The sequence below is a fragment of the Protobothrops mucrosquamatus genome, unplaced genomic scaffold (assembly GCF_001527695.2).
Source record: "Protobothrops mucrosquamatus isolate PMUCROS unplaced genomic scaffold, P.Mucros_1.0 scaffold454, whole genome shotgun sequence".
Lineage (NCBI taxonomy): Eukaryota > Metazoa > Chordata > Lepidosauria > Squamata > Viperidae > Protobothrops > Protobothrops mucrosquamatus.
Window position 1 is genome coordinate 208,815 of NW_015386777.1, and position 23,736 is coordinate 232,550.

Consider the following 23,736-nt stretch of genomic DNA (forward strand, 5'->3'; position numbering starts at 1 on the left):
AGGCAAAACTATACTGAACAATTAACACTTTAACATCAAACCCAATAGATAAGATCTTTAGCGTAAGTTACGTCCTGATGGATGGCTTTGGAATTATTTAAATCTTTAGACTGTCGAAAGAAACAAAAATGGATGTGTTTTAGGAAAACAGTTATATAGTTTATTACCAATTTTATATGAAACCAATAATTTGCTGGCTGAGGAATTCTGGGAGCTGAAGTCTGCAAGTCTTAAAATGGTCAAGGTTGCAGACCCCTGCCCTGTGCCATTCCGGACAAATGGCTGTCCAGTCTCTTTTTAAAAACCTCCAGTGTTGAAGCACCCACAACTTCTAAAGGCAAGCCGTTCTGCTGGTTAATTGTTACTGATTAAATCTGATAACTAATGATTTTAATATCTTGTGTTCAAATAGAATATAAATCTGAGGTAAGTTGGCTGAAGCTACACAGAATTCATTATCAAAGAATGCTGAATGGGTTTTTCTAATTCCTTTGAGGACTTTTGACTCAAGTGAGTATTGAACTGGGAATTGTCACCAGAGGGGGTTGTATATAATAATTTATTACAGCTGTTCCAACACAATGTAGAAAGTTTTTGATTGGTAAAAAATAACCTTAAATGTATAGTGTAATGTGTTTTTGTTTTAATAGCCCATTGTTGGTACCTTGAGGTGGGTTTAGAGAGAAATTCATGCACCAGTTAACCAATTTCACTCACTGTTCACATTACAACCTGTATATTTTTTATGCTCTCAGGAGAATCTTCTTTACCACAGGAGTTGTAAAGAATCCTGAATCCTTTGATTACAGCACAGATCTTGGCTCTTATCTGGGGTGTTACTTAAAGGTGTTTTGCAGACTTACTGTAAAGGCTTGCTAAATTGGTTTGATAAATTGATACACGGTATTTCAAGATATAGTACAGATAATAATATACTCTTTTTTATAATAAATTCAACAGTTTAGTTTTTTTTAAAAATGGAAAATCTGAACAAAAAGCTTTAGAGAGCATTAAAATGATCTGTGTCATAAATGATCTATGTTACCCATAGCTAACTTTAAAACTATAATTAAAAAATTATCATCCTAAGTTCCTAAGCAAAGAAAGTGCTAAATGAGTTACCACAGGGATATGGAATAAACTGACCTAGAGTTGAACTTGGCCGTTATTTTCTCAGTGGTTAGGAAATATATAAAGGCCAATCTTTTTAATTGTTTGATGTAAATTATATTTTATCATTAATTTTAATTTGTGTTTTTAACTTCCAATATTCTATTTTTGATTTTAACATTTTATTAGCTATGGAATATTTGCCGTATCAAAAGGATGGAGTAAAATCAAACCAAACCTGGAACCGTACAACATTTTGTGATTCTTGGACAAAATATATGGGATTTTCTTTAAATTTAAAGATGATAAAGAATTGGGCAGAACAACTAATTCTGTAAAAGGCAGAAACAAAATTCTTAATGATCTTGATAGGTTGGGAAATGAGCTAACATAGCAAAATTAAATTTAAGAACAGTGGCTCCCAACCTTTTTCTATACCCCGCACCCCTAGAACACTTCTCATATATTCTCGCACTCCTTACAAAAGCTCAAAATAACAACAACGAATCATGCATATACACTATAATTTTGAAAACCCAAGTTTCCACACCCCCTGAATATTGTTGAGCACCCACGGTTGGGAACCGCTGAGATAGAGGATCCCTGGTTTAGCCTCTGTATTTTGTGAAAATTATCTTGGAATAGCACCTGATCCACAACAAATATTTGGCAAAATGTGACACTTGCCTGCTGACCCAACTCCTGGACAAAGAAGAGAGGGCAGGTCATAGAACAGGAGGTTCTAGCTGAGTGGTAGAAAAAAAATCTTCTAAATAGTAAGAGCGGTGGAACCCCTGAGTTAGAGTTCCGCCTTCCCTGGATGGGTCCAGGCAGACACTGGAAAGTATCTGGGACACTTTAATTCAGATTTCTGTACTCAGCAAGCTGTGGGCTCCTCTCAACATTGAGACTTTATGAATCCTTGTTTCTTTAAACTAAGATAGTTGAGAATCCATACATTTATTTTATTTTATGTTATTTTATTGACTTATTAAATTTATATGCTGCCCATTTCACTATCCAAAATGACTCTGGGCATCATTCCTGAGCAATTATATATGTTAAGGAGATTAACTATCGAGATTTGGTCCACCATGTCTGGATTGCAATAATCCAGACAACCACTTGATGGCAACAAAGAAATTGTGTTCATCCAGATGTTTGCAGTTCTGATACAGGATCCCTACAGAAGATTAGATATAATAGAAAAAAACAGCACTATATGAATGCATGCTAAGTACTCGAGATAAATCCAATGTGGCTTATGTTTACTTTGAAGATCTTTTCCATCTCATTTACAAGTTATTTTTTTCCGTTAAATTTTATGCTATGACATCTGAATGATAACAAAATGGTATCAGTGGGAATTTTCCTTATCTGTTAGATAAAGTTCTGAACTGCAAGCAGACGCTGTCTCTCAACTGATTATATACAACACGGTTTGAACCAGGTGGCAAAGTTTAAATTAAAATTTATCGACTATGATGAGCTGTGAAAGCCTCCCTCAACTGCCTTTTCCTTCAAGGGGTGCATGATCAAAGCCACCGAGATTTGGGCAAAGTCGCACGGCTGCTTATCCAGCCTAAAACAGGCTGTCATCATTCTCTCACATCTCAAATGCAGAGCTGGCCACGAAGGAGGGCGTGCTTCCTCTTTTCCAAGATCATGAAAGAAATATACATGGCAGATCGTTTTAGCCAGAAGGAATTCAGTCTGGGACATGACATGCGAACTACCTCTGCTTTTTAATCGTTCTTTCAATCTATTTATCATCATGGACAATTATACTCAGAAACCAAATATTGAGACTCCACAAACGAGGTTTTGCAATGTTAAGAATGAGATATAGTTCAGCTGTTCTATGATTTCCTTGACGGCTAACTTGGTTTGCCACAATATTAGAATATCATTGCTAATTCAAGTCATGTCACACGTGCATTTCATACATTTATTCTGACACCAGCTTCTTAAGGGATTTTTCTACAGCCCTGTTTGTTTTCCCTCTAACCAAGCATAACTCCCTTCATTTCTGAATCTCCACAGAGGTGACCAAAGGCAGTTTCCTACTGAATTATCAATTGTTTATCAAAATTTACCTTAAAAATTTCTAAACACAAATGTTCTAAAAGGGGGGACGGAAACTACATACTGGATTTCCCCCCCCCCCCAATGTTCATAATGTAAGTGGGGGGGGGAAGGAGAATTCATCACAAGAGTAAATTTGTATGCCAGCAAGAAAACAACCAGCAGTTATGTCAGTCTATATAGGATTGATTTTGCTGCCTATATTTAACCTATATTAATTTCTGGTCCCTTTATGAAGATGCAACTGATACTTTATTTGCATGAAAAGTCATTCAGAGAAAAATGCAATTATATATTCAAGTTTAAAGTTAAGAAAACATGTTCAGGCACTTCATAATTTCTGCCACATGAAGTCTCAACGTTATTGTAGAGTTAAAGCAAAAACGCATTTGGTAATTTTTTTTGCTAAGTAGTCTGCTAATATGTTAATGATATCATTACATGATTTTATAAGTATAACAACATGTAATTTATTTATTCTCCATAGAAGCAGAGGAAAGGTGCAGAATGTGAGGCAGTCAAGATGATAAAATGACATTTAATGCAAATTTATTTCTGCAATATACCATGTTAAAAACAAAGTAGCTTCAGGCATCGCACGAATGAAAAATACTAACAAATTAGAATGTCAGAAGCAAAATTAAAGGAGGAAATTGATGGTTCTATTTACATGGCATTAAAAGGAGACCTCACTGTAACATTTACCACCCCAACCATTACAGGGATTAACATGGCAACACAAGAAGCAGCCCCTCACAGTCTAAATTTGATTGAAAAATTAAAACCTATGAAAATGCAATCACTATTAATCAAGCTCGTATCTTGGAAAGAAGCTGATTTTATCTACCAACAGCCATCGTTCTTTCTTTCTTTCTTTCTTTCTTTGATTTCATGCCACTTACAACTGTGGTCTGCTCTTTTCTGAATCTGCAACTATGGGAAAATAATTATGTACGGGGAAAAATCCATGTAAGACACAAATGCAGTGGCTAAGAAATTATTATTACATTTATCTCTCGTCTTTATGTGGGAAAGAATCATTGCAGCTGGGCTCAAACTTAGGTAATAGAATAGGAAATTAAAAAAAAATAGCGGGCAGGAAGTACAGTATTAGCAATGCTCAGTCTTGAGTTATGCAGTATATTAAAAAAGTGCATAAAAAACCCAATAATATACTAACCGTGCTTAGAAGAATTATTTTTATGATAAATACTTTATTTATATCTTGCTTTTTCTCTCAGAGGCAACCTACAGAGACATCTCCTCACATGTCTTCCCTGAAACACGCTGCCCACACGTGCTATTCTGTTCCATGCGAAGCGTGAGGGATGTGGAGACGGTCCGTCCTGTTTCTCTGTAAGTCAGGACAGACGGTGTGGGGCCACGTGGACCAGCTCAGGGCTAACCAGCCAAAACCTCAAGAGAGCAGCCCCGCAGGTGGAGGGCTCCCCAGTCCAGGCCCCACCTCCCAAGGGGCACCCATCCATATTTTTAACCCCAGCGCCCACTTGCTGTCCCAGGCGAGGAGGGCTGTCTGCCACTTTGGTCTGGCAAACCGGCCATCTCTGATTTTGGACAGGGATGGGCTGCTCTCTGGGTCCTACGCTAGCAACTAAAGGCTGGAATAGGGTTCAGGTGGTTCTCAACTTACGACCAATCTTTTAGTTCAAAGTTACAATGGCACTGAGAAAAGTGACTTATGGCTGCTTTTCGCGCTTACGACCGTTGTAGCATCCCCTGTGGCCACCTGATCGAACTTTGGACACGGGCAGCTGGTCCGTATTTGTGACAGTCGCTGTGTCCCAGGGTCACGTCATCATCTTTTGCGACCTTCTGACAAGCAAAGTCAATGGGGAAGCCAGACCTGCTTAATGACCGAATGGTTCACTTAACAACTATGGCATGAAAAGTCTTAAAATGGGCCAAACTCATTTTACTGTCTTGCTTAGCAACAGAAATTTTGGACACAATTGTAATAGATTCTATGAGGGACTTTCCTTAAGACCCTTCCAGGACCTAATGTTCATTTAGAAAAGATTGCTTGTTTATAATGCTTGTTCGTTTATCACTTAGGCTATCCTGTGGGGTACACACTACATACGTTTCAGGCTTGGGCAACAAGATCTGCACCACTCGGTCCCCAAGGCAATTCAAGGTGTTGGTATCAGTATACAAAGCCCTTACGACAGGGTCTCCCAACTTTGGCAACTTCCAGGTATATGGACTTCAACTCCCAGAATTCCAGCCAGCAAGGAGAATCCTGGAAGTTGAAGTCCATTTGCCATGGCTGGGAAACGCTGTCCTAAGGACTCTGAGGTCAGCAACCTTAGAGAAGGTCTTAGCTTCCTGGTCACAGAATTTGGAAGAGGCCCTGCTGTGGGCTGTGGCTGATGGACTGCCACTTGGTGGTGCCACACAGGAGATGTTCTCTCTTGTGCAGTGACCTTTTCCATGCCTGGTGCTAATCTGTTTAAGGCCGATCTTGAAACTTTATTTATTTATAATTTACTTATATTTCCTATTCCTTAACCGCCCGTCTCCCTCCCTTTATCTTTTTAAGTCAGCTTTTCCCAGCCATTAACTCTCTTTAAGATTTCACTCATAAAAGAATGTTTTTCATTATAGGCTTTGTAAAACCACATTGGGATACTTTTGCAATGAGAAGTGGTATAAAAATATTTTGGTAAAAAACAAATATAAAATTAAACACACTAATAAAATATACTAAAATAAACCGACTAATATAGGAATACTATATTCACCAAATGCTCCAGTTTCAAGACATTATGTTGACTTTATACAAATGCCAGAGATATTTCTATATCCCATTCTTAAATTTCACACAGATTAAAGTACTGCAATATCTCCTGACAGTTGTGATGAACAACCATATGGTTCTGATTTTGTACTACATTTAAAGTTTGCTCTTCTGAAATTACATCATCATTTTATGTCAACTGTTAGCAACTATACCCTTTATTTTGGAGCAATGTTTTATTTTATGATGACCCAATGCAACAGACGATAAAATTGAAGTAGACACAAATACATACAGAATCAGGTGAGGCAGGATGGAACAATATTGAATAAGGAAATTTAAGTGTGTTTCCCCCTGCAGCCTAATTTCACTCATCCCCGTGCCCTGAAACAACTTTTAATGCTTTAAAATGTCTATGTATAGGCACCCCAAATTTCTTTTTTTCACCCTCAATTACATGTCAACATGGGAATTATGCGTTCTAGGTTTACAAGCAGTATGATGAACGATTAGTAGTCCTTGACTCATGACTATGAGATAGCCTGCCCATTATGGCTGCAAGTCGTGGCAGTCACTAAGCGAGGCATTCATGTGATCATCTTGCTTAACCACCTCAATCCTGTTGTCTCAATTGCATTTGTTAAATGACTGCCCAGGTCATAAAATGGAACACAGGGCATCTTGGGAGAGGGGGAGGCCCTGGGAAGGGAGGGGAGGGCCAGGCCAACATTGGCACACCTCCCCAGCTCATCTGTGGCGTATTTTAAAGTTTGTTTAACTTTATGGACTTCAACTTCCAGAATGCCCCAGCCACCACCGTTGACTTGAAAATTCTGGGAGTTGGAAGTCCACACAACTTAATGTTGCCAAGGTTGAGGAGCGCTGGTCTTCTGCAACTCCCGGATCAGTTCTGCTAGAGCGCCCCGGACAGACCCCCCTCCGGCCTCGGTCTGAGGTCTTCTAGCTCATGAGAACTCCACCTTGCTCACTTGCACGTCAGAATAGGTAGTGACAAGCGTACGACAAGTTAAAGAACAGTAACATTTAACAGAATACTCATACAAGTATGAATAAAATATAAGCTAATATTATGAATCTATAAATCTATAAAATGAATCTAAATAATTAAACCTGTGAGGCTTATTAACCTATAAAAGTAAAAACAAAACCTGTTAAATTGGTGCATTAAAACCAGTATTTATATGAAGGTACATCAAAAATAATATAGAATTTGCAATATTTAATAACAGCAATGGCTAATAGGTATGAAATAGCAGGGTACATATTCCATACGTTCACAGACCATTAAGCAGTTATTCTCTTCCGGTATCAGAAACATTCGGAGAGACTATATCACTTCTATCAGACTGATTAAAATGAAACTGGGTATCCTGGACAATTTGCTAATAACACTGTTAAGTGACACGCACAAATATCTCTGTAAAAGGAAAAAAGTGAGCATCGGTCTTCACATTACCCTTTCCACACAGGCAAAGTATTTCGTTATTAGGAGTTATACTTCTGCTCCTGAACAGCAGTAGGTAAAATGTTTAATTGTGCTAGCATCATCTACAGCTCATCTATATTTAGATATTTCAATTTGCCTCAGATATCTGGCTGGGCTACAACTAAAAGGCTGACCACCTAAGTGGGCCCTTGCCAGCATCCTAGACTGAGCTTCCTGGCTTTCTGTACCTGTTCTTCTCTTCCTTCTCTTGGCTTTCCCGTGGCGGCTACACGGGTCTACGACATTTCCCTGAATGACCAAGCTAACACCACCAGCAGCTAAGGGAATAAATTTAGTCTGGCGTGATTTATTTGCAATGAACTCATGCTGGCTGCTGTTAATTGTGCCCTGCCTACTCAAAGTAGTCACAAACATGCCGCCTGGTCATCTGAGGAAAACAAGAGGGTCAGCTGAGAGGATTCTCCTTCCTTCTGAAGATGCGACCAGGGCTTCCCAGCTCTCCCACGAGACCTCCCCTCTCCTTCCTTCAAGAATTCTCAAAGAGCACCAAAAGTGTTTCTGTGATCACATCCTCCAGTTCCTTTAGTATCTGGAGTATAATCTGGTTCTGGACACTTTTAAGTTCTCTCTCACCCTCTCTTTGTCCATCTCAATTGCAATTAGCCTCTCTCCATCGTGACAGACATAACCATAACCAGCCCGATTTTCCTTCTGAGATAAGACAGATGCAACTTGAAGACTAAGAAGTTCTGCCTTCTCACCACCACCTAGAAGTACTTCACCACTTTCCTTTGCAAGGGCCACCTTTTGCTCTTTTTGGCTTCCTTTTCTCTCTCTCTCTCTCTCTCTCTCTCTCTCTCTCTGACACACACACACACACACACACACACACACACCCCAATGCACTCTTTTGTTATTTTTCAGTTATCTCTCTTAACTTCAGTTCAGGTTTTTTTTGATAGAGTTATGCTATAGTTTCTGTAGACTACCTTGCATTCTTTTTTTAGTTATGTTGCCCACCTTTCCTGTTTTCTTCCTGGTGGATGTTCTCCTCAGCATTTTAGACTTGCATATATTCCTATTATTTTTTCTTTTTGGGGGGAGGGGAGGTGTAATTGTTCCTTCAGTAGCTTATTTGTAGGATTGCTCATCCTTTTTTAGAATTTGAAGTCATTAGATGTGACCTTCCCAGTTCATTAAAACCATCTCTCCTGAAGGCCACGGTGCAGCTATGACTCTTCTCAGTTCCAGCTGTGATTAGTTGCAAAACCTTATTGGAACTCCGCCTGGAAGGCTTGCTGTGTGTGTAACATTCCAAAATCAACCTTCTAAATCACCCATTTGCTGTTTATTCCCAAAAAAAGATTATATTAAGTCCTTAAATTTGTTTTAAGACTTTTTTTCGCTCAGGACTGAAGGAAAATCACCTGGTGTAGTAAAACCTGCTATTCTGAAGGTTCCTAATATTTGAAAAGCTGTTAACAAGTAATTTCCAAAAGTGATTAAGAAAGGAAGGAAGAATGCAGACCTTGTGTCCATAAAGGCAATGACTGTGGTTGGGCAGAGATGGCAATCCCTCATCCCTCCCAGAGGGCTACGTTTTTCAGAGACCACTGGGGTCTCCTTGCATGAAGCAATGACTGGGGCACTTATGGGTGATCCCAAGTCCCCGCCTTGTCCAGAGAGTAATCCCAAACCGCCAATCAGTTCGCCATTTCTTCCCTGAAGTAGATAAAATTGGTGATTTCAAAAACTGGGTACTAGAGGGGACTAAAGATTTTAGGTATAGGAAAGACATGCAGGCTGTAAGCTGGTGCAAAACATTATGACCATAAAAATACTGAAGGAGACATTTGAAAAATGAAATCATAAAATTGTAGCCACAATATCAGCAATGTCAGTAATGCTTCTATTCATAGATGCTTCTAAGGATAAACTATATCCAAAAGATGTTATTGAAGAATTGTCAGATATAGAACAATTTTTATCTGACAAGATAGAGGTGGTATTGAAAGTGGATTTACAACTGACAAGCCAAGAGAATGACTTAGATAAGGATGTTTCGTTGGGTCTAAAAATAAACTGGCTAAGATTTTAAAATTAAAAGGGAAATGCAAATGGCAAACCAAGTGAATGACATAGATATTTTTTTCCTACTGTGAATCCTTGTCGAACCTTTACAATAATATTTGAATGAAGTAAAAATTAAGACTGTCAAAAGGAAAGGATGTAAATATGATTTATTTAATCAAAGTTAAAAAGTTATTTTATTTAAGCTTAAAGATAAGAAATGCTTCCCTTTTTAGACTTTCTGTTGATACCAGCACTGAAAAGATGATGTTTTATGGATTTGTTTGTAAATAACTGATGGGATATGGAATGAAGAAATAAATGTTTGTAACTTACAGGGTGAAAAATTACTTTGTTTATACTTGTGATGAAGGCTGGAAGTGACTTTTTATATATCGGTTTTTCTTTAGGTTCTTTTATCTTTTTCCTTGTACTTTTTACTCCTTTTTTCTATTCTCTTTTCTTTCAAGTTTAGTTTGTATTAGATTTTACTATCATTATCAAAATTCTTAATACAAATGTATAAAAAAACAAAGCAACTTTCTGTAAGGGATTAGATTAGAAGTGTTATGTAAACTTATCTGTCTCCCCAAACCTTCAAAAGACCCCCAAAGAACAGAAGGAGAAAGTCTGGAACTGAATAAATTAAATTCTGAGGGGGAGGGAGAGGAAGAGTCCCTGGTTCAGAAGGATCTTTATTGTATTATAAGGGAAAAATAAGTGACAGTTTGAATACACAAGAGTGAGAACTAGAATTTATTTATCAGGAAGGTAAAAGGGAGGGAGAAAAGGAAGTTTTCAGATGTGCTAACATTTAAAGACAAGGATTCAATAAAGTAACAGGAAATGAAGTCCAATAATTAAATAAACTAGAAAGACTGGATTTGCTCTTTCGTCTGTTTTATGCCTGCAGGCCACATTTATTTCCTTCTATAAAACAGGACGGCTGAAACAAGGAATTCTTGCTTTCTTTCCTCTTTTTTAGAGCCCCGTTAGCCACCAACCTCTTAATTCATCAGTAATTCCTACAGCTCAAGGAAAGGCTGCCCTCTTGATTTTCCTACAAGGGATCTGCTGAGTGGCACTAAATCCGTCACATCACTTGACCATCAACATTTGTTGCGTGGTAGAACAGAAATCGGTCTGGAATTCCTTTTCCATCTCTCAGATTCATTGAGATGGAACGTTAAGCGTTTTCTGCAAATGAGCACACTTTTCACATTTCTCTAGAATATGGTTTTATTTTGCTTTGGTTTCCATTCTGGGTACACCCTGATCAAAAGCTTATTTTGGAACAGTGACAATGGCCTGGAACCAAGCAGGACTCTTCCACTGGTGGAGATCGCTGCAATTCAGCAGACCCTCCTGGGTGGGTGGGAGCGGGGAACCCAATTTACCCACCCTCCCGTCTCCGAACCCTCAGGACTCCAGCTGTTCAGAGTGCTCTCTCTCCCCCCCCCATCTCTTCAAAACAGACTTTTAAGAAATGCAAACAGGAGGAAGAATGGGGGGGTAGAGAGAATCACTTTCCCACCCTCTTCAGCAAGCGGGAGAATTCTAATGGGAGATCGCTGGATCTAATCTAATTATTTTTCCATCTGTAGGAAGAACAAAAATCCCCATTATACCTTCTGAGTTACAGTTTTGGAAATGCATCTTTTTGTAGAAGCATCTGGTGGGAAAAGAAGGTGTGTTTTTTTAAAGTACATCTTGCTATCTGCAAAAAAAAGAGTTCTACTCTTCAGCAACATAAATAGAGGAAATAAATTTTCATTCATGATCTGCAGTATACTATACAGACATGCAATTCAGAATGAAAGAAAATGTTAAAAAGTATCCACCCCTCCACCCTTTTAGAGTGTATCCCCCACCCGCAAAGAAGATGAAATTTCTTAGAAGGAAATAAATACCCTGTTGAGTTATTGTGGGGCTGCCAGATATTTAGTTAGCAACAGAAAAGAAGAAGATGAAGCGCCTTGGATGGCTCCCAAGAGGGGCTGAGATGACGCAGAACAACAAGGATCCTGGAGGCCATGTTAACACCCATGTCGGCTTCCACAGCCCTAAATCTATAGCGGATGGGAATTTGTGCTCACCAGGAATTCTAGAATCAAGTCAGAGCTGGCTCAAAATCTATTCAAGCAGGATTTAGCCATGCCCGACCTGATCAATTTTATTTTCCTCAAATATTCACTGTTGTAAAACTGGCTGACTAGTAGTAAGGCTTGGCAACTTTTCCCTTCTTAATTTGCAAAAATAGAGGCGCATCTGCCATAACAGTACACGGGTCTTGTACGGACCCTCTATGGGCTTTATAGCTGCAGACACCGCCTGTTAGATCTAGATAACACTGGGTCAGATCCTAGCACGACGTTGTCCTCCTCCTCCTCCTCCAAAATCTCTGGTTTCCAAATTGGCTAGTTGAGCCTCTGTGCTTACTGGCGAGTGATGGTCAAACAGAACTCTTCACCTAAACCACTAATCAAAATGTTGAAATATTTGGAACCCGAGAGTTGTGGGTTGTGGCAGCCCAATTAATGCCTCGCTCCATCAGTCGGCATGCTCGGTATGGCTTCTCCCACCCTATCTGGGAGAAAGGACACCTTCAGACCCGCTTGAGTCTCCTCAGTGGTAGCTACACCTCTAATTGTTTGTGTAGGTGTTTAAGAAAGAAGATAAAAACTAATGCGAAGTAATATGAAGTAAAAAGAAAAAGAAAAGAGAAAACAAAGAGAAAGTTAGACGCGCAAGGGGAAGCTTGAAAGATCTGGGAAGCCGCTGAAAACCCAGAAGCCATGCTCAAACTCTGGAGCCAAGCAAAAAATTAATCCAACTCATTGTGCAAGATGGAAACACAAGTCAGTGCAGCCACTGCAAAAGATTTGCCAGGTTTTTTTTTCTCCTGTATTCAGTTTTGCTCTGAGTGTAACCATCCCTCCACAGGTCTCCCCTGCCTTAGCCTTAAAGAATGTCCATTTCATGGTCTTCTTGCTGCTTTTACATTATTTAAGCTTATATTCCCCATGTTTACTCTCAAAGGGATGGTGAAATTTAGCCGGTTTTAAGCTTTCCTAGTTTGTCTGCTCCAGTGAAAATAAATCCCTGTTTTTAAGTCTTCCCTGCTTTCCCCCCCTCCATACTGTCAGCTTACTAACTTTTGTTTCATATGCTGATATCTCACGGCCATTTGTACCATCTGTCCCTTTTCTCTTAAGTGTGCCGGATAAAAGCCAATGATCCATTTTTGGATTCCTAATTATAATTGCCAAATGAGCAAATTAATGATGGGCCTCATGTGCTCACACACACAATGGTGCACAGGGGTGTGACGCAGCAGGCTCTTCCGTGAAAGGAGACGTGAGAAGTAGCAGCAACGGCCTGATGCGAGAGGAAGCCACTGCTGCCACCCCCTTTCCACGTGTTCACACACGGCAACCCTTGGTTTATCGTCCCTTCCCCCCCCCCCGGAAAGATCATGTGACACACACACACACACACACACACACCCCCCAAACAGATGATCAGCCCCCTAATTCTAAAGGGTTCCATCTTTGTTCATTTGGTAGAGGTTGCCAGCTAGTCAAATAATTACAGGATGCATTTTTAACTTCTGAATTTGTAACTCAAAAATATTTTGAATATCAAAAAAGGGGGATTACTGGGCAAATTTTGAATTTTGCATGTTCTACCTGAGTCACTGATTTTATGCTCTTGCCCAGTTTATCGAAACCGGCCTTTCCTTCCAAATTTCTTTCTTCAAATTCACCTGCACTGCAACTTCCTACTCGCAGTCAGATATAGCTGTCTTTCATCCAGAATCAATCATTCACTGATTTTTCTCTCTCTGCCCGAGGATGTTTTATCATTCTAGCAACAGGAGTCAAATTTTGCAAATCTGCTGGCACCTTGCAAAGGATAAATGTATTTTTCGATTTGTTTTCTTCTTGAATACAGGTAGTCCTTGACTTACGGCCACAACTGAGCCTAAAATTTCTGTTGTTAAGCAAGACGTTTGTTAAGTGAGTTTTGTCCCGTTTTGCAGCCTTTCTTGCCATAGTTCTTAAGTGAATCACCGTAGCTGGTAAGTTACTAACCCAGTTGTTAAGTGAACCTGGCTAGTCCCTTGACTTTGCTTGTCAGAAGGGCCCCAAAGGTGGTCACATGACTCTGGGACACACTGCAATCCCCGTCATAAATATGAACCAGTGGCCAAACGTCCGAATTTTGATCACATGATCATGGGAGAGGGGATGCTGCGAAGGTCATAACACTGAAAAGCCACCCTAAGTCACTTTTTTTCAATATCGTTTTGGACCGTGGTTGTTAAGCCAATCACTGCAATAAAGCGAATCGTGTGGTCCTTGATGACTCATAAATACACGCTGGTTTCCAAGCACACAAATTTTGATGACATTGCTGCTGTGACCCCCGTAAGCCTGAGGAATAGCTGCAAGACACTTTTTTAAGTGCCATTGTAACCTCAAACAGTCACTAAAGAAATGTAAGTTGAATGTGAGTTGTAAATTGAGAACTAGCTGTATACTGCCAATACCTTACCTTTTATCACTCTAAATTCTTTTACCACTCAATCCTACTGGCTTAAGATCAATCTAATGTAGACTCCAGATTACTAGTTTACAATTATTCTGCAGTTTTGCTCAAATGTTTTCAGGGTCTTTGCTGATCTTCGGTCCCCAGTTCCTTCTTGGTCTTGGCTTCTCTAGGCCTCCACCTCTTCACTTATTTTCAACATTGGAAGGGAGACATTTTCAGATAGGTGCCCCTGCTAATCCTGAGGCAAAGATTTCCCAGGATTCTTCCTTCCCCCAACTGTGGAAAGTTTTAAACCTGTTCCCAATTCTTGTTCAGGTTTTTAACAGGCCTTTAATTCAATATTAGGTGGACAACTTTCCAGATACTTAGTTCTTCAACTAATATGAAGTCTCAGCTAAGATTATCTCACAATTATTATTTGCTAAGAATGAAGCTTATTAGTCTCCAGCAATTGTTCGCTTTATTCAAGGACACATCTGAAGTGCAACTAAACTCCCAAATGTAAGACACCCTTTAATATTTAAATATCTTATTCAATTAAAGTAGGACATTCACACATCTAACCCACAAACAGAACAGCGGCTGCAACTTCAGATGATCATTGTACACACGGCCATCACTGCATGCTGCTGGCAACAATAAAGCAATCATATTGGGTTGTGTTTATGCTTTGTAAATAAACAAATTTAGAACAAAAACATCTTTCTGCAATTAAGTCTTAACCTGGATGTAATTCATTGTGAAGGGGACAAACCTGGGCCACTTTAACGGAATTCTGCGTAGACCCACCAGCATGATATTCTACCTTGAACTTTTCCACAAGTTCTTCAAATCTGAAAGAGATCACAAAGGGCGGGATAAGAAGAGAGAGGGAGAAAAAAGAGGTTACATTTCGTGATTCTATATATTTCAAAACTTCACGTTATGTGAGCATTTGAATTTAAGGCATCAATATAGCCAACAGTTCAGTAGGAAATTAACTCCAATATACTACTTGCTTTTACAAGGGACCAGGTCAGTGATGGCAAACCTTTTAGAGACCGAGTGCCCAAACTGCAATCCAAAACCCTCTTATGTATCGTCGGGTGCCGGGTGGGCGTGGCCCATTGGGTGGGCGTGGCTGCGGTGGTAACGGCAGACTGGGTGGGACTAAAAAAATCAATCAATCAATTCCAACTTTGCGAGATCTTTTTTTTTTCCGCGAAAAATTGAAATTGACTGATTGATTGAACCTTTTTTTTTTTTTACACACAGCGAAAAGGTTTATAAAACCCAGCTGAAGGCCTAGGACTGGGGCGACGGCACGTGTGCTCACAGAGCGGGCTCTGCATGCCACTTGTGGCACGCGTGCCATTGGTTTGCCACCATAGCATTAGGTTAAGCAAAAATACATAACTGATTGTAATTCTTTTGGGGGGGGGCAATTACTAATCTCCCTAACAGCAGGGTGCTATATGCCACTCTTACCTCAAGAGAAGAAAGTGGGTTATCAAAATAATGCTTTAAAAAGCATGAAATATTATCAGTAAACAATGCTCTCTGATTTCCACCTCTGTTTGGTAAATAAGTATCATTTTAAACTTCTTTAAATTCAGAAAAATATACAGAAATCTGACTTAAATATCTAGCACTGACAAATATTTATTTTAGACCAATTACTGTCAAATGTTTAATGTTAGAATCTCCCAACTTATTTATCTCAGAAATTTTACACAGCATTCAGGCAACTTTTAGGTAATAGCAAAAATGTGGCTTTTAAAACTGAGATTTTTATTTTTTAAAAAAACATGGATAAAGCTTGCTGACTTTACTAAAAAGAAAATAAAGTCTTTAAATCACAATCTTTAAAAGCTAATGTTTTAACCTTACTTTTGTACCCAAGTTACTTTTTTACATCTTGTTCCAATATTGCTTAAATGTAAACATATGTGGAAAATGTTCTTTTGGCATCTATTAAACTGACATTTAAGTCCACTTTTTTTCAACCCCTAACGTTTGTGGTAAAATATTTCAAAGCTATGAATCTTCGAAAATGCACAGGCAAATTGTCTCTTTCATATATAAACATCTGTTCTTCATAACATGGAGTCTGTTTAGAATTAGTGACTTCTGATTTAGTTGCTATTTGTTTAGAAGAAGTGGTTTTGGAAAATAAAGCGCTAGTTTGAGGTAATTTTATTTTGCAAATAATAAATACTTCTATAAGGAGTTGCCATTTTCATTCTATAAAAACATATAAACTTTCAATCTGTAGTACACACTTGACTCCTAATGCACTTATCTTCTAAGTGTGGCTAGTTGTAAGTCACACTTATTATTACCAAGGGCAGCGGGGAAAAGACTGTTGTTCAATTGCTTAATTTTTCCACTCGTTTCATTACTGGCAAAATATGTAATTAATGGCTGTTCAAAACCTTGGGGTCCGTGAGCCGTGCTCCCAGATAGAAGCACTCGGGGTATGCCGAACAGCTGATGGAGAACTTCGTAGCCCTGTTTTTGCTAATGATTTCCTTGGCTTGTCTTTGATGGCGACCACAGAATATTGCGGAGAAGGAGGAACGGGAGCAAAAGGCAGCCTCTTCACGCGCAGAGGCTGAATGGGCAGCCCAATTATCTCTGGTGGGCTGCCGGATTTCAGCCTCTCTGCTTATCCAGCCAACCTTCCTGTGTGCCTTTGCTAGCTCTCTCTTTACCTGCTGGTCTTGAATTATCCTGACTGAAACCCAAAACCTGAGGACAGTCTGGGTCACAGTCTGAAGGCCCCGTCTGCGGTAGGAGATGGAAATCAGTTCATTGCCATTTGCTTCTCAAAGCCCATTTTGGTTAAATATCTTGGATGTGGCACGTACTTATTCTTTGGGATGTTTTTATAGTTTCATTGCTTAAAAATTGATTTAACTGTTTTATAATTTTATAACTGTAAGTCGCTCAGAGTCCCTTAGCTGAGATGGGCAGCTATAGAAATCAAATCACATCAAATCAATCAATGTAGGAGAAGGAGTGGCAGATTCTGGAGGCCGGGTCAGAAGAGGAATCAGGGCTGTTTTGCTTTTATCATTGGGTTTTTGTTGTTGTTGTTGTTGTTGTTGTTGTTGTTATTGACTGCTCTTATTGTTGTACGTCACTCAGCTGCATTTCTGTGAGCTGATCGGCCATACACATCCTTAAATAAACAAATTAAGAAAATCAGACATTCTTGTTCTACGTCATGCTCTGCTAGAGGTTGCCTATGGACTCGGAGGTGGGACTCCTCCCAACAGTGGAGGCAATCCCAAGCAGATAATTCAGGACCCTCCCTGCATCATTATCAAAAGAGGCATTTTATTTCTTTGTTGGTTGTTTTGAGATCTCTCTCTGGAAACGTAGGCTCTTCCACAGGCCAGGCCCGTGTCCTTTTAAGACACACCTGCCGTTTATACTTTGAGGGCTCTAAAATTGACTTTAGGGTTAACTTTTTACTTTTGCATTCAGCCACTCTTTGATCCTTCTAGGACCAGAAGGAAAGCACTTGTCTGCTCTGCTACCTAGACACATCTTTTTTTTAAAAAAAAAAATGCTGCATCCAACAACAAAGATTTTACAATTTTTATAAGGCTCAATTGCCAGTCTTTATTGATCTGAATTGTGACAATTGGATAGGAAAAGTAGAGCAAGAGAATAAGAGAATGACACCTTCCCATTTCTGAAGACCCGATTCGGGAGGCAGCCCTTCAGGTGATGCAGAAGCCTATCCAGCTGGTGAAGCCTTGCCAACATCCTTCTGCCCCCCCTTCAGATGCTCCCCAAGGACCCCCCCCCCAAAGGCACCAATGGACAGAGAAGTAGAAAACCTGCTTTCTCCGGACTGACTGCCTCTCTGGCTTTCAGCCCCCCCCCCTCCTTCCTCCTTCCACAGGCCAACTTTGAATCACTCTCATCTCTCCTTTCTTATCTAGCCATCTCTCTCTCTTTCTCTCTTCCTCTCCCCATCATTTCAGAACCAGCTCCACCAGTCTGACACCAGCCTGCCAGGGAAGTCCCCCTGAAGGAAGATTCCTATGAGCCCTGATGCCCCAAGAAGGCTTGTTCCCCCCCAAAAAAATTCAAGAGAAGACCCAAGCCTTGGACACGGTTGAAGTCCCTGTCTTAAAATTCAGTCACATTAAAATACTCAGCAGCTTCTAACTCATTTTACTCATTTAAAATACTAGATACAATATTAAAAATGGTTCCAAAACCAGCCAGATTCAACCATGCAAACACAAGGGTTTCTCATAATTATATAATTTTTATTCTTTCGTTTCTCCATTATGTGAAAGGTTCATGTAGTAAACAGCTCCAAAGTGTTCTGAATTAGGTATTAAGAAGCAGTTTTTAATGGTTACATTGGATTTAGCCTTTGCTCTTTGTAACAAATGAATAAATTGAATGATGATGGATATCTTGTAACAAGAAAAGGTTATTTACTGAGTTTTTATATGAATTAAGTTTTATGTGAACATTTTAAAATGTCTTGAGAATGAATGAACTTAAATAAAGATGGAGGATAAATTTTCTATCCTGTCTTGAGATTTTGGAGGAAAACCAGAATATCTATTTATCTGTCTGTCTACCTAACAATCTGTTAAATGCCCCTATTAAACCTCATTGGGCTCCAGATACTTGAAGAAATGCCTTACAGTATTCCATGTTTTTAAGGATCCTGAAAGAAATAAGCTATAATTTAACCAGAGGGGGGGGGAGCGCCTTTAGTGCAGTGGTACCTCCATCCCAAATGCCTTCAGGCAAGGAAACTGACATCTATTTTTGTTCGTTCTCATCTGTTAATTTCATGTTAAATGAACACATAAAGGCATTTTTTAAATCTTAAGCTTCTGAAAGGAAATGTAAATTCATTTCCAACCAAATTGATTTCAACGTTGTTGTCTGCTTGCTGGCTGTATCCTAGGTGTTACCATTGTTTTATTAATATGGAACTGTTCTTATAAGTGCGCGCATAACGTCAATATGCGTCTTAATTCATCTTAATTACATCTGTGCAGAATACAGCAGATGTGATCTGCTGTGGTATTTCACTTCCAATGCTGGAGCTCATACAATTGTTAAAAGGGGGAAAAAACCCTCATACATTCTTAAAGGTAAAGCTTTCCCCTGTCCACCCGTGTCTGACCCTGGGGATGGTGCTCACCTCTGTGTCTCAGCCGAGGGAGCCACGGTTGTCCGAAGACTCTTCCGTGGTCGCGCGCAGGACTGCCTGCCGAGCCACATGGAGCGCTGTCCGCTCCCCACCAAAGTGGTACCTATTTATCTACCCTCATTTGCATGCTTTCAAACTGCGAGGTGGGCGGGAGCTGGTGCAAGTAAAGGGGGCTCACCCCGTCACTTGGCGCTCGGGTCTCAAACTGCCAACCTTCCAGTCAATGCGCCCGGGATTTTAACCGCCAGGTGCAGACACCTCCTGGGTCCAAGGATGCCTTTAAAGATCCTCCCTTGGCTCTACTTGGACCAGGGGTAGGCAACCTTGGCTCTTTTATGACTCGTGGACTTCAACTCCCAGAATTCCATGCTGGCTCAGGAATTCTGGGAGTTGAAGTCCACGAGTCATAAAAGAGCCAAGGTTGACTACCCCTGACCTAGACCGACCCTTTCCAGGGTGTCAAAAAATTTCACATCAAATCAAGTCCCGTCTCTGCAGACATATATTATAATTGAATGCTTAACATCAATATTCTTTCCTTAACCAACCAATCAACAGAGAAACAGACAGCTTCTGCTTTTATCCACCAACATTTTCTTAGGTCTGAGTTTAGAGGGGCATTTGGATCCTCCAGGCAATTCTTTCCCGTGGCCTTGCAGCCCCCCCCCACACACACACTTTCTGTACACAGGGCATGGCCCTGGCCCTGGATCTTCCAGCCAGCTCTTATCCTCCTGCGGTGCGCCATCCCCACTTAGGACAAGAATAAAGAGCAGGCAAGGAGGAGGCCTGCTCATTCACAGGCTTGCTCTCTGTGTGTGTGTGTGTGTGTGTGTGTGTGTTTACGCAACCTCCGGCTGCTTTGCTTAAACCCTGGACAGCACCTCCATCTGCTGCCACAATTGCAGTAGTGCAACCCCTTGACTACACAGCGAGGCCAAATCAAGAGCTCTTTCATTCAACCTGGTGCTCTTAAGTTATGCTCCCGTCCGGTCCTCATTTCCTATACTCCCGAATTAAGTAATACTAAAAGGAAGAAACTGTTGTCAGAATACTAGTATGATCGATTATAATTATTCTATTGGGTCTTAACTTCCTCATAAGAAGAACTGTGCAAACATACAAAGAATTTTTAGTAAAGATTGTATTGGCTTTCTACTGGAATCAAATACACTATTTGAAACGCCACGTAAGTTTTTCGCTGCTTGGACAGCCCTTCGGCCCGCCTGAACATGCAACCCCTGGCAGACACGAATTAGGATTTCACCGACTATTCCAAAATACAATCCTATTTGATGAACTGTACAGCTGACGCCTTGTGGGGGCGCAATGGCTGAGCGGTTAAAGACACGGAGTTTGTCAACTGGAAAGCTGTCAGTCTGGGTTCCGGATCCGAGTGCTGCACCACAGGGTGAGCTCCCACTCCTTGCCGCAGCTCACGCCCACCCAGCAGTCTGAAAGCACAAGAGTAGATAAACAGGTACCACTTCCGTGGGAAGGTCATGCCGTCCTGCTAGCCACACGACCACAGGAGCATCTTTGGACAATGCTGATTCTCTTGGCTAAGAAAGGGAGGTGAGCACAGCCCCTCACACCTGGGCTGGGAAAACCTTTACAACTGGTACACTTTCACAACTGAATATTCACAAACACAACTGCTATTTCGACATGCGCTTTCATGTATTTCATACTTCATACTGCTAATTTCCAAATAATTCATAAGGACCACTTGTACTTTTTAGATGACGAATGAAACTTATTATTTGGCACACTGTGAATTATTTAATCTCAACTGCATTACAATCAATTTTATTTTCCTTATTTGAATACTCCCAGCTAGTTAATGTACTAAATCTGTCATCCTAAGCCTGAACTTGATTAATGATGTACTGTAGCTAAGTAGAATTAAATTAGTGTATAACTGATTAGTAGTAATTGGAACAATGTTGTAGATTCTCCAACTTTAATTAGGATAGCTTATCACAGATAAATTATGTTAGAATATACAACAATTTAAGTAAAGAAACAATGGATCCAAAGCTTAATTTGAGATAAGTCAAACAGGGCTATAAAAATAGTGGTTATATTTCTGCCTTGCCAAATTCTTCTGGTTAACTATATCACGAGACTAAGGCATTGATTATATTATATTAATTATATTATATTATATTAATTATATTATTATATTATATTATATTATATTATATTATATTATATTATATTATATTATATTATATTATAATATTATATTATATTATATTATATTATATTATTATATTATATATAATCAGCATTGTTTATACTAAAAGAGTAACATAATAAAAAGTAGTGCACCTGTCTGAATACCAAACATGTTTAATCTCCCCAGCCAACAGGACACCCTTATTGAAAATGCACACACTGGAAAAGAGCACATGCTTGTAAAGCTGAGATGTAATTGCAGTAGGTTTCTTGCCCAAAAAAATTTAATCCAACTGCTGTGGTGCAATGGCAGCATTAACGGCAGGCGCAACGAAGGGGCCTTTGCCACCCCCAGAAAGCTCCGGGCTCCACCAGGCGTTCGTTCCCAAGCAGATCCTGGAAGAGGACGAGGCCTCTGAGTCGGAAGAGGTCCGAAGAGGCTGCTAGGAAAGGGCAGAGGGCACGTGGCCCGGGTGCTCAGGATGTGGACCAATTAAGAGTCCACAGGACGTCCAGCTGCTGCTGAGGCCAGAGGCAAAACTGCTGCTCTCCGAGGAGAAATATGAAAGACTTTAACACTGCCACTGAGAGAATCAGCATCTGAAACTGACTGACTGCATCAGGTTTTCTGTATCAGATCTTCTGCGGGCAAGAATATCATAGAAAATATGGAGTAGCCACTGTTCTTAACAATCAGGTGTGAAGAGCATACACAACTTCCACGCACAGTATCTTTACGCAGAGGCCATCACACTCAGCTCCTGGGTCTCAATACCTGTGTGTGCAATTTCCCTGCCCTAGAATGCCTGCATTTCTCCCCCTCCCCCCATGTTTTCGTGTGGACCCTTCCTCCTTTGGATCCAATCGTGCCCCTTGGCCGCCTCTGCCTTCCCCCGTTTCCATCCCATCTCTCCCTTTCAGCCACGTTTCCTGAATCAGACATTGTTGGCCTCCCTGTCTTCGGATTTCTAGCTCTTCCTCTCATTGCTCCGTATTCTGCCTTTGCACAGACACGCTACAACCTTTGGGTCACGTAACTCGATTAATTTATTCCTGTAATTATCTGCTCATTATGAGCTGCCACCACACGGCCCTCCCAGTTTCCGTATTGGTGACACGCTAATTTCTGGGCTGTCTTCTCCCTCCCCCACCATTTTTAGGTTTTATGATCCGCTTTGCAAGGTGCCTTCTGAAGCCCTTCTCCCCAGTTCCCTTGCCAGAAGCCGCTCGTCTCAGAGACAGGCGTGCGCCATCGCTCAGGAGTCTACCCTCCTCCTCCTCCTCCCCCCCCCCCCCCCCCCCCCCCCCCCCCCCCCCCCCCCCCCCCCCCCCCCCCCCCCCCCCCCCCCCCCCCCCCCCCCCCCCCCCCCCCCCCCCCCCCCTGGCCCCCTCCGTGCAGCCAGCTGTTCACTTCCAGTATCCCCCCCCCCCCACTCTCTCTCTCCTGGGTCACATCCTTCACCAGGAAGGATGGAGGAACATGCCATCTGGGCATTCCCCACTTCCTTCACTCCTTGCCCAGGTCTCTTGCTGGGTTTTCAAGGCCGTGTCTGGCTATTTCACTTGTTCCTTCTCTGCCCAGTAGGAAAGGCTAATGGTCAGGGAGAGTAAAACGATGTTAGGAATATTTACATCACGTCCTGATGTAAATTCCCTTCCCTTCTTCACTTGGTTTCAGCTGGGAAACTGAACATCGCCCGCATCAACTGCCAGCTCTTCCAGATAAAAGCAGGAATCCTTCCATTTGTGGTGCCTGGAAGGTTTTTTCAAAGGCTTCTGTAGCCGCCTTTCATCTGGGGATCCAGAAAGATGGTCAATGGACAGTCATGGAGCCTTCCTCTCCCTTTTCTCTCCTCCTCAGCTGGAGGTTTTATTTTTAACAAGAGAATCACTCAGCTGTTCATTGGAAGTGCAAGATACAGTCAACCAGGATGGAAAAGGCTGTTGGTTTATTAAATTGGAATCATTATTTAAGTCTTTGGATCAGTGTGATTTGGTGGCTAAGATGTAAAGACGGAACTGGGAAGACTCAGGTTGTAGCCCACCCACAGCCATACAAGGTCCCTAAAGGAGATGTTCCCTTCCCACCGAAGTGGTAACTATTTACCTACTTTCATCTTTCCAACTGCTGGATTAGCAAGAGCTGGGGGGGGGGGGAAGTGGCGGGAGCTCACCCCGTCGCAATCCGGGCTGTCAGTTTTCCAGCTGACAAGTGCAGCGTCTTTAACCATTTGAGCTGGCGCATCCCCTCCACTCAGAGACTTTTCTTCAAGTGGAAGAAAGGGAGATGAACAATCTGAATTATTAACCCAAGGAGACACAACGTGGCTTTCC

At 40.9% G+C, this 23,736-nt stretch overlaps 1 protein-coding gene across 1 annotated transcript in view; it reads right to left on the bottom strand.

Annotated features, from left to right (window-relative positions):
- Positions 1 to 23,736, bottom strand: part of ADK (adenosine kinase) — a 126,263-nt gene that overhangs the window by 74,964 nt on the left and 27,563 nt on the right. Inside the window, exon 4 of the mRNA XM_015816460.1 lies at positions 14,800 to 14,878. Within this exon, the coding sequence (XP_015671946.1) occupies positions 14,800 to 14,878 (79 nt within the window). The remainder of the gene's footprint in view (positions 1 to 14,799; positions 14,879 to 23,736) is intronic.